The following is a 12,508-nucleotide window of genomic DNA, read 5'->3' on the forward strand; positions in this document are numbered from 1 at the left end:
TTGCTGCTGTGGATAAAGGGGTGGTTGAGGGGGAGAAGACAGAGAGTGGCAATCAATGGACACTGCTCATCGTGGACTAATGTTATTAGTGGAGTCCCTCAGGGTTCAGTGTTAGGTCCATTATTGTTTTCTGTATTTATAAATAATATTGATGATGGTATATTAAGCTTAATGTCCAAGTTTGCAGACGATACAAAGATTGGCAGGGTTGTTAAGGACACTACTGACGCTATGCTGCTGCAATAGGATCTGGAAAGGTTGAGCAGATGGGCTGAGAGGTGGCAAATGAAGTTTAACATTAACATATGTAAAGTACTACATATGGGAAACAGCAACCTCAGAGCAAAGTATCAACTCTGTGGTACTACACTGACAGTGGTAGAGAATGAAAAGGACCTGGGGTGGTTGTGCAGGCAGATATGAAGTTCTCTGAGCAGTGCAGACGGGTGCAAGAGTAGCTCATGGTGTCTTGTCAATGATATACAGTAATTTTTCTAGCAGGTATAAGGAGGTGATTATTCCCTTGTATAAGGCAATTGTCAGGCCACACCTTGCGTACTGTATTCAGGTCTGGGGGCCTCATTTCAAGAAGGATGTAGAGATGTAGAGCTGCTGGAACGAGTACAGAGAAGGGTAACAAGATTAGTGAATGGGACAAAGGGTTTCTCTTACGAAGAAAGGCTTAAATTTTGCAAATTACAGTGTCTGGAGACTAGGCACCGGCGAGGTGATCTGATAGAGGTGTATAAAGCCTTGAATGGTTTGAACATGCTCAATGCTGATGGGATTCTTCCTCTTGCTCAGAATAATCACCTGAGAGGGCATAAATTCAAACTGAGGAAAGACAGATGTAGGATAGATGTGCGGAAATTTGCCTTTAGCCAGCGGGTAGTTGGTTGGTGGAACAGACTTCCGTCCCTTGTTGTGGAAGTTGATAGCCTAAATAAATTTAAGGCTCAGCTGGACAGGTGTTTTGAAAGAACAGAGGGGTGAAATGGAAGTTTTTTGGCTGATGCTGCATAAGCTTGCTTTCTTGCATCATATGCCTCTACTAATGCTACTGCTAATTATCTTTTACTGATTGATGATGAAAAAATAAACCATTGTGCAATTTGTATTACCGACTAAAGTGAGAAATACTCTTTCTGGAACATCAGAAACTTCAATAATTATTGTTAAATTGGAAAGCCTAAAATGTACAGGCTGTACTGTTACTGAGAATATAATTCTAATGCGTGAGCAGCACCACCTATATGCATATGGCAGCTTGATAAAAAAAAAAAAAAAAAAAAGAATTTCGTTACACTAGCTACGTGGTCACATGGAAAAAGCATGGCGACCGTAGTTGATTACATTTCTGACAATTTGGGGATAGTTATCTTAACATTTATCTTAGCATCTCTGTTTTTAATTGTTTTAATCACTCGTTTAAAAGAGCAAAATGAAATAAATGCCTGTTCTGAGGAACAGATGGGTTTGTATCACGATATACTTCTCAGCATTCCGTTTGTGATTATATGTACATGTAACTTCCCGTTATGATTTCATTCTTCCTTGCCATCTTTTGTTTTTTTCTGGGAAAATTCACTTTACATCGGTGTTCATTTTACACAACAAAAAATAAAATAAAATGAAAACACAATTTTTCCCTCCGTAATTGATTTAATTATTTTATTTACATTCACAGAGCAGCATATTCTGTCAAAATAAGGTACATTTTATTTTAGCAATATATCTGCATCTTGGAGCGTACTTTCTGAAAAATACTATAGTCAAATTGGTGTCGATAATTTTTATTGTATAAACATCTATATTTGTACTTATCGTTATGACTTTAATTTGATTTTATACCCCTAACCGTTTTTAAAATTATAAACGATTAACAGTATAAAATGTGGTACACACATTAGCTTAGCAAAAGTCAAGGTAGATGAACAAGGCATAAAAAAATTTAAGGAGTATACAGCTCTTACCAAAAGTATGAGTTTTAGTTTAGTATACTGAGCTGATAATCCAGCAGCAATACTTAGGTGTGCAGAGAGATAGTACTGGACCTTGGGTAGAGTCTCACTAGGGGAAGCTTACCTGTATCTCTCCTCCCAGCATTCCTGATTTTGAAAAAAAATTGAAAAAAAAAAAAAAAATACAAAAGAATGAATTATAAACTAAATAAAATTATGTGACCGCTCTCAACAAATCGTTCCGGTTTGGGTGAAACTAGACTATACTTTTGTGTTAGATTTACTTGTGTCACACTCAATATTTGCATTAGTCATGTATGTGCAACATGCTTTAGGATTTTTTTTTTAATTAATCATTTAAAAGAGAGAGAGAGAGTTTATATGAAATAGCTTCACAAACCCTAAACAACCTTTGGAAAAGATGCTTAATCTGAAGCATGAATGTTCAGGCAGTGCTTTACAGTATTACAAAAAAAAAAAGAAAAGAATTTCCAGCATGTCTCTAGTGATGTCAAAATAAAGAGTGTAAATCATGACTTATGGCAGAGTATAAATCACATCCTAATTACATGTTTATTCGATAAAACCTTATGAATTTGATAACCATGCACTGCAGATATGATACATACTGTATAAATAAATAATATAATTATTAATATATATAATATAAAGTATAAAGAAGTGGTAAAGACTTGGGAGGGGCAGGTACTTTGAAGGGACTACTGTGTACAATATTCTATACTATGTGTACTTGCTATAAAATCACATTCATATACGTAGGATAATTGTTCTGTTCAAACTATACTGTTCTCAGCATATGAGAAATATTTACAGTTTTTTATACTATATTATATATATAAAGTTAAATCTGAATAAATGCATATATGTAAAAAACAGCATTGTTGAAAAGAATAGCAATATATATAATGTTAAAGTATATCCATACAGAGGTAATTATACAGCTTTTTATATGTGTACGGAAAACTTACAATAAAAAATAACTAGTCACATATTTGTAAATTGGTTAGTTTTGATTTTAATTTTTGTAATTTAATATCCCTTTATACTGACAAAGAGAGATCAATTTATAATGATTAAGAAGTCTTTAAATCTGATTACAAAGAGTTAAAATTGCCATTGGTATTTGCCTAAGTAATTACAAGTAAAGCTAAACCCCTTAAGGGTCTAGGAGGATAATAAAAGTTAATTACAGGAGTGATTTAGGATTGTTCCAATGAAAGTATTATCCAAGTGTTTGCCTGCTAGATTTTAGCTTATAAGAATGCATGTGGAGTACACGTCAGCCCACTTTTCTTTTTTTTTTTTTTTTTTTTTGCATTGTAAAATTATTATTCTTATTTACCTTACCTTTCAAGAAAAAAAGTTTTTCTCTAATTTCTTTCAAGAAATTCAAGAAAAATTGAAATAACTTTTCAGTTCAACTCAAAAATTCAAATGTCCACTGAATAGGCTATAATGACTGACTAGGTGCAACTAGTGCTTGCAGGTGCACTTGAAGGTTAACATGTTAATTTCCATAATATTCATAAAAAATAGATTCTTAGTGCTTCCATTTTTTTAAAAAATATAAATATACCATGACCTATCTAAAAGAAATTTAAACCAAAATCACATTTGCTTCTGCAAAGCAATCTAGATTAATTTTTCATTAAAGAATATGCTGTGATGTTGCAATAGAGTCATGCTACTTTAACAGCCAAGTGAACTGGGACATAAATGTTTGTGTCATGCAGCCCATAGCTTGAAAAGAATATGACGGAAACATTGTGTCTTATGTTGATTAACGAGTTGATGTTGTGGAATAAAAAGCAAATACTCTCTACTTCAGTATGATGCATCATCTTTCATCTTCAATGTCAGGATGTTCATTTAACATCTCCCTACACCTTCATTTTGTCTCCACATTAGTATTGGCAAAAAAAAAAACAAAAAAAAACTCGAAACTAAATGAAGCCCTTGCCACCTTTACTCACTGCTTAATTTTTTATTTCTTGTAAATATTTGCTCAATCCATTTTAAATTTAAACAAAGTTCCCATTTATTCTAATAGTTAGTCTTTGTCCAAAGACTGAACTATTAGAATAAATAAATTCCCAATTTATTTTGCTTGAGAAAAATAAAGACGACCCCAATATTTAGTTTACTCAGTCTTGAAGACCTTAGTCAGGTAACACCCAATTTCCAAATATTGTTACTTAGAGAAATGAAGTCTCTCTCTCAGTCTTTCTCTGTAATAATACTCCCTTTATGTCCATAACCATTCCTGCTGTTCTCACATCCCTCTTAAATAGATCTATCTCTCAAAACAAGATTTGGAACCCTGTATGTGATACTCACTGAAGACTTGGCATTACCATTGTGAAATTGGAAAAATATTAACAACTGTGAACATCGAATGATGTTCACAGCTGTTAATATTTTTTAATTTTTTAATTAATATTTTAAAATTAATCTGTTAATATTTAACCTTATCTCTTTTTTTGTGAACGTCGAATGATGTTCACAAAAAAAGAGATATGGTTAAATATATATATATATATATATATATCCAAGTATAACAAGTCCCTTGCAATGTATCTGATTGCCATAACTAACATTTTAATGGTATTTTTATATATTTTTATTGCTTATGTCATGGCATAGATTGATTTTTTCCAGGTCACGTTGGGTACTCACCATGGTTTATGGTTTGCCTGATAAGCTAGTATATCATATTTTATTTTTAAAAAAAAAAAAAAAAAACTCTAACCATTATTAACTTAACTCATATATATATATATATATACAGTATTTGTCAAAAATTGTATCCCTCATATGCAGTTATTATAACTAGTTTTCATTGGTTCTGACATTTGGGCTGCCTTAATGGCCTGTATGTGCTGCTCAAAGAACTTTATGTCAGAGTACTCTAATGTGGTCACTGAGGTCATGATTATCCAGACTACAATACATTTTTTTTTTCTTTAATGAAAACTGAAAATATGAAAGATATATAAAGTACTGCGGATGGGTTGAAGATTGAGAGGAGAGAATGAGATACTTATTGACATTAGACCTGAATTTCTGTATATTGTACATTTAAATAAGTACATGTGAATGAAGGATTTTCCAGAAAACAGAAGTTGAAGGGATAAACAAGGAAGAAGAAAAGTTGGTTTTTTGAGCTTGAAGTTGGATAGTAAATGGATATTGACTGGTTGTGGCATGTGTTTGGACTGGTTTGGAAGGGAGAGAGGGAGGGGAATTACAGAAGCCAATTCAGAAGAACAGTGCCCATAGTAGTATCTATAGAAAAGGCATGTAGCAGAAACAGAATGTCTATGAGAGTGGAGAGACTTTGTAAGAGGTGGGTCATCAATTAACCTGCTTTACCTGTTTTGAATGGCATCTAGAAACCTGAGAGAGAGAGAGAGAGAGAGAGAGAGAGAGAGAGAGAGAGAGAGAGAGAGAGGGGTATTGCAAATACCACCCCAGATTTATGATTTTTACAGAGTGAGCAGTTGTTTAGAAGAAAAGTAACACTGAGTAAAAGAGAAAACCCAATATTTTAGATGCAGAAGAAGCAATATTTGTGATGTACTTATGGCAAGAGAGATTAGAAGTCAGGGTAATCCCTAACAGAGATATGTGATCTCTAGAAATCTAAGTGTCATCAAAGATAAGCAGCAGCAAACTCCTTTTTGTGAGATATAAGAGGACTGAGTTTTGGAAGGATTGATATTTACTAAGTTATTTTTCCTCCATTAGAGAATTACATGGATATCAGCATTTAAGGAATTGGTGGTGGATATTTGAGAACTTGAATCTGTTTGTGCAGGACAAGGTTTTCTCACACTGGAAGGTGGAATGCAGTGTGTTGTCATCAACAAAACTATGGATAGGGTTTCCACTCGATGGAAGAAGGTTATTAATATACAAGAGGAAAAGAGTGGGAGGTAGAACTGAACGGGAATGACAGTCAGAATCAAAGCTTCACTGTTTTCCCTCCTCCTCATTGTTTTATAGTATTTCAAGGAAGAACTTTCAAGGAAGTTCTTCCTTGAAGTATTTCAAGGAAGAAGAAGAACTAAGAAGTACTACAAGCGAGAACTAGATAAATTGTTGGGGGTACAGATGGGTGTAATTTATTATTATTTTTTTGCCTGATGCTATATAAGTTTGCTTTCTTGCATCATTTACCATTACCACTACTACTACTATCAACAGTTTAATTTGAAGATATGTCTTTTTTTTAGTTATTAAGTGATGAATGCTAACCAAAACCACGTATCCCTGTTGTGTGTGGCATGCGCGGTCTGGCTTTCATTTTTAGTGTGTACAGGGTGGGATATTGACCTGTGGCTGCCCATATATATTTCATTGAGAAATAATCATACTCAATAAATAAGGGAGTTCAAGGACATGTTAAATGCCCATGATCTGGTTGAAAATGTTAATATTAAGACTTTTCACACAATAGTGGTGTGAAAAGTCTTAATATTACACTGAATTACATACATAATACATTTCTCTAGTAATCCAGTTATGATTTCACGTTCCATTAATTAATTCCGTTTATTAGCTATTGAACAGGATTTCATACAATATAATGAGGCAACAAATACAAAAAAAAAAAAAAAAAAAAACGTTTTCCTTTTAAATAGTTTTGAATATCAGTTGGGTTCAAGGTGAAAGTTATAATGAAATAGTATGTATGTATTCTTTAATTTATTTACATGTTAATGTACAATCCTTGTATCTTCATGTATTTTCTGTTCTGTTATACACTTTAACTGGGCATACATGTTATTATTATTATTATAATTAGCCATATGGTACAAGGAAGCCTTGAAGCTTTTACTGCACCAGCCAAAAAAAAATTTCTGAGTTACCCTGTGTGTGTGTGAGAGAGAGAGCAGATATCAGAACTAGAAGGGAATTGCCAAGAAAGAGAAAAATGATGATATCCAGCTAAGGACACTGGGTGTGCCAAGCCCATGATGTGTATATTATATGTTAATAATAAATAAATAATTAAATATTAATTTATATTAACCATTGGAGCTGAGAGTTTTTTATAGAGAAAAGGAACTGATAAAAAATTAGAATGTTCAGAAATGAGATTTTTAAGAAAAATAAATGGAATTATGGCCAAATCAAATTACAAATGATTAAATAAGAAAATATTTGGGAATAACTAATATCTCAACAAAAGTAAGCAAAGCAAACTTAAAGCAAGTATGGGCATATATATGAATGGGAGGAGGAAGACCAGCTAAACAGAAATTGTAAACAAGGATGAACAATGATGAACAGGCTTAGAAGCAGTGCAAAAGGAAGGTAAATTGATGATGGCAAACAAGCAAGCATTAGGAAGAGAATCTAACAGAAAATCTAACAGAAACTAGGATAGGTTAGAGGAAATTATTGAATGGAAGCCAAAATCCAAACTAAATTGTACTGTCATATTAACTGTAGCAGATTTTGGTGCATCTGCTCATTGAAGAAACAATGAGCAGATCAACAGTTCATTGTTTCTTTTTTTCTGTGAAGTTTAATTTTTAGTTAGACTTTCCAATTTTGACTTGTTATTATTAGAATAATAATGACAAGTTAGAAAAAAAATGTTATCCTCTCTCTCTCTTCCATCTGAGAAAATGGATTGTTCAGTACTTAACTATAATGCAAACCATGCATGAATTTGATGTTCAAATTCAGGGTTTAGCATTTTTAAATTCAAAATGGGTACCCATTATTTTCCTGAAATTTGGAAAGTTTAGTGGGCCTCACTAATCACATGTTTTTCATTATTTATTAGATTATTATTCTGAAAAAAATTATTCAGCTAATTATTCAAAATTTATTCTGACAAAATAGGGTCATATCTGGGTGTAATTTATATAATTATTTTTTTTTCTGTGTATTGTAAATTAAATTATGGTTTTTAATATTTGTATTCATTTTATATATGCATCAACTAAATATCCTGCAGGAAGTTGGCTTCCTACTAATTATATGTTATGCTGATTAATAAACAAAAGTCTATAACTGCACTTATTTATAGTTTCCAAATCAGTACAGACATTAAAAAGCAATATAAAATAATAAATTAGTAGCATTAAGTGTTTGTAGTTGTTATTCTTATGGTCAGCCAGAATTGCTCAGCTTTCCAGTGTAAGCTTAATAAAATTTCTATGATCTCACAATTTTCTAGACAGTTATGTTCTTAATTAATTTTTTTCTTTTTTTGTTTTAATAGATGATGAGCAGAAACCTGAAGAACCCAAAACGAAAGGTTCTTCAAAAAAAAAGAAGTTGCTAATTGATAAACGGCGGGACCATAAAATTCAGTATTGTCATCCTTGGTTGCTGACTACCCTCAAAGGACATAGTGGGAAAATCTTGGATTTTGATTTCAATAGTAATGGAAAATATCTTGCTTCCTGTGCAGATGGTAAGTTAATTTACTGTACATTATAGTGATATGAATTTTTCCAACTGAAAACCAGTAGTGTATTTGGTGAAGGTGAAGAAAGCCAATACGAGAACCAAGGGAAACGTCTGGAAAACTTACCGGGCAAACTCGTTTCCCACTACTGCATTCTCGTTAAACAGATGGTGCATGTTATCGGTAGTGGCAGTAGAAGTCGATAACATGTATTGATTAGTTTTTTCTCATTATTAAAAGCAGATTATTGGAGTTCATGAGTGGGCTGAAATTTACTTACGGGTACACGCTTCAGACTGCCTCAGTCTCGGGACGTTTATTCCCCCCTTCCCGCTGTTTTAAAATAGGAAAACGACTTCTGCAGATGGTGCTTGCTATTGGTAATGGTAATAGACGTCATTTTCCTATTTTAAAACAGCGGGGGGGGATAAACACCCTAAAACTGAGGCAGTTTGGAGGGTGTACCTGTAAGTAAATTTCAGCCAACTCATGAACTCCAGTAATCTGCTTTTAATAATAAGAGAAAACTAATCAATACATCATTATTGACTTCTACTGCCACTACCGATAACACACACCATCTGTTTACTGAGAATGCAGGAGAAACTGCGGTAGCGGGAAATGAGTTTGCCCAGTAAAGTTTCCGAAATTTCATATGGTTCTCATGTTGGCTTTCTTTACCTTAACTCTATATTTTTATTCCCAACTTTCTGTGATTACTAAAATTAAGTTTTATTTTTATCTGGTAAATCAAATTTTTTGCAAGAAACAATATGGCATTTGCTGTATACAAGGTTAACCATTGCAAGACTCAAGAATGTTATTTGTTGTTAATTGAATTGATTTAATTCTTGTAATCGTTTATTATACATAAATGTCTGATATAATCTAATGGAAAAATACAGAAATAAATAGTACATATGTTTGAGTTGACTATGGTTCATCTTTATTGACCACAAAATATTCTTGTCAAATGACTAGCTGTAAACCCCTCTGATTTATGCTGGTTGTGCTGGGATATAAACAGAATTTTATATATATATATATATATATATATATATATATTTTTTTTTTTTTTTTTTTGTCTCACTCAGAGGTCTTGTATCATCAGAAGTCCCGATTTTTTCTGTTTCCCTTGCCATTTTTATATCATTAAATAAGAGGCAAAATCATGTCTATATCAAAGTCATATATCAAAATCATGATATATGAAATCAGAAAGTCTATATCAGTCATATATCAAAATCATGTCTACCACAGGTAGACATGATTTTGATATATGACTGTAATTTTTCCATTTGCAACAATTAAGAACAATACAAATGGCCCTCAGTCCCCAGCAGCTTTCACTCTCCCTCTTACGGCAGCGAGAGGATCAGAGTGGATGCAGAGGGTGCTAAGAATCTCTGGGTACGACCAGGCTGCCATGCATGGAAACTGTTACTTGGCCTGTTATAACATACGATCACTCATCGGTGAAGACAGGATATTAGAGCTGGAAAAGGAATTGGAAAATGCGAATTGAAATATCATCGTCACTTATAAGTTTATCAAGTGGAAATCTGCTGTACACCAATAGAAACATTGAAAGGAGTGAAGGTGGAGTTGGGTTTCTGGTCCATAAAGATTTTGAAAACAACATTTTGGAATTCAAAAGTACATCATCAAGGGTGTCAAGACTAATACTCAAGATTTCTAAGAGGTACAAGCTAAAGATTATAATGATTTATGCACCAACATCGAGCCATGATGATGAAGAGGTTGAAGAAATGTACACCGAAATTGAGAGTCTTCTAGATGAGCAGAAAACCCACTACACTATTATTATGGGGGACTTCAATGCTAAGGTTGGAAAAAGACAAAACAGTGCAGAAAGGGGAACTATAGGAAATTTTGGAATTGGTAAAAGAAATGAAAGACTTGTGGAATTTGCAGAATCTCGAGGACTGTCAGTAATGAACACTTTTTTCAAGAAAAGGGTGAACAGAAAGTGGACATGGAAGAGTCCAAATGGATTAACTACTAATGAAATCGACTTCATCCTCACTAACAGAAGATATATTGTGAATGATGTTACTGTCCTGAATAAGGTAAATGTTGGAAGTGATCACAGAATGGTAAGATGTACACTTGATATAGATGTAGGAAAGGAAAGAAAAAAACTGACTCGAGTAAATAATACAAATGTCTTTGAGATAACAGAAGAGGAGAAAAAGCAGTATGTACTGGAACTTAAGAACAAGTTCGAGCTTCTGCAGACTGCTCAGGACCAAGATATCGACGAGGAATATTACAACTTTTAGAAAGTGATAAAGCCCAAGAAACCTATAGGGAAAAAGAAATCCAAAGAAGAAAAAATTAGTCAAGAAACACTTGTCATGATGAACTGAAGACGACCAATGAAGAGCAAGAAAAACACTGACACGGAGAAAATTGAGTATACTGAGTTATGCAAAGCCATTAGAAAGAGACTCAGAGAGGACATAAGAAGATTTAACACAACAAAAGTAGAACAAGCGTTAAGGGGAAACAAAGGATTAAAATCAGCAGCCATGAGCAGTAATACAGAAAGACAAATGATACTGAAACTGAAGAATAGCGATGGTGTACTTATAAACAGCAGAGAAGGCATAATTCAAATAGCAGAAGACTACTATAGAGAATTATACAAGGAGCGAGGGAATGATGCCAGCAGTGGGGAAGATGGATTGCAAAGTAGCAACACATACGACATACCCGATATTCTTCTTGATGAGGTAGAACATGCATTGAAGAAAATGAAGAATCGGAAAGCCCCGGGGGAAGATGAAGTTACTGTAGAGCTGTTAAAATTGGGTGGAAGAGACATAACACAAAATCTGGCAAGACTCTTCACAAAGTGCATTAGAAATGGGGTGACGCCTAAGCAGTGGAATAATGCAATTATAGTTTTGCTGCATAAGAAAGGAGATAAATCAGAAATTGGAAATTATGGACCAATTAGCTTGTTATCCCACATCTACAAGTTGTTCACAAGGGTCATTACTAACAGATTAGAAAGAATACTTGATGAGAATCAACCGAAAGAGCAAGCTGGCTTTAGGACAGGATTCTCAACTATGGATCACCTTCACGTAATATCACAGCTAATGGAGAAAGCAAATGAATATAAAACACCATTATGCCTGGCATTTGTGGATTATGAAAAGGCATTTGACTCCATACAGCATAAGGCAATGTTTTGGGCACTGGAAAGACAAGGCATAGATACCCCATATATTATGATTTTGAAGAAAATATATGAGAGTGCTACCTCCTTTATTAGACTAGACAAAGACAGTAGGAAATTTAAAATCAAGAAAGGAGTTCGACAAGGAGACACAATATCTCCGAAGCTGTTTACTGCTGCTCTTGAGGAAGCTTTCAGAAGATTAGCCTGGTCGCAGAGAATTAGAGGAAAATTTTAATCAGTTGTGCACAGTTAGTAAGGATTTTGGACTAAAGATGAATATGGCTAAAACAAAAGTAATGATGAACAAGTATGCCACGGAAAGGGAAATAATGATTGAAGGAGCAGTAATTGAAAAGGTGGCGTCATATACTTATCCGGGACAAGTTATTAGCTGTAATAATGATAAATGGCTGGAAGTCAAGAGAAGAATAAATTTTAGATTAATAGCATTCAGGAAATAGTCACATACTGAAGAGCAATATCCCAGTTTGTCTGAAACGTAAAATAATGAATCAATGTATACTCCCCACCATGACTTATGGAAGTGAAACTTGGGCACTCACCAAAAGAATGGAAGAGAAGCTGAAAACTACACAGCGAAGAATGGAATGAATTATACTGGGAATCAGACTGTTAGATAAGAAGAGAAACACATGGATTAGGCAGCAAACTCAAGTAAAGGACATTCTTATCAAAACTAAAGAACTAAAATGGTCCTGGGCAGGACACATAGCTCGAAGACATGATGACAGATGGACTAAGAAAATAACAGAATGGTACCCAAGAGGAGCTAGAAGAAAACCTGGAAGACAAAGGCGGAGATGGATAGATGAAATTCATGAGTTTGTGGGTAGTAAATGGATGGTCAGTGCTCAAAACAGAAGGAAC

At 33.8% G+C, this 12,508-nt stretch overlaps 1 protein-coding gene across 1 annotated transcript in view; it reads left to right on the plus strand.

Annotated features, from left to right (window-relative positions):
• The first annotated feature begins 1,329 nt into the window (after positions 1-1,329).
• Positions 1,330-12,508, plus strand: part of LOC150085126 (transducin beta-like protein 2) — a 216,011-nt gene continuing 204,832 nt past the window's right edge. Inside the window, exons 1-2 of the mRNA XM_090373042.1 lie at positions 1,330-1,474; positions 8,221-8,415. Of these exons, the coding sequence (XP_090229168.1) occupies positions 1,333-1,474; positions 8,221-8,415 (337 nt within the window). The 5' untranslated portion in view covers positions 1,330-1,332. The remainder of the gene's footprint in view (positions 1,475-8,220; positions 8,416-12,508) is intronic.

The sequence above is a fragment of the Mastigoproctus giganteus genome, chromosome 5 (assembly GCF_048544385.1).
Source record: "Mastigoproctus giganteus isolate SK-2022 chromosome 5, ASM4854438v1, whole genome shotgun sequence".
Classification (NCBI taxonomy): domain Eukaryota; kingdom Metazoa; phylum Arthropoda; class Arachnida; order Uropygi; family Thelyphonidae; genus Mastigoproctus; species Mastigoproctus giganteus.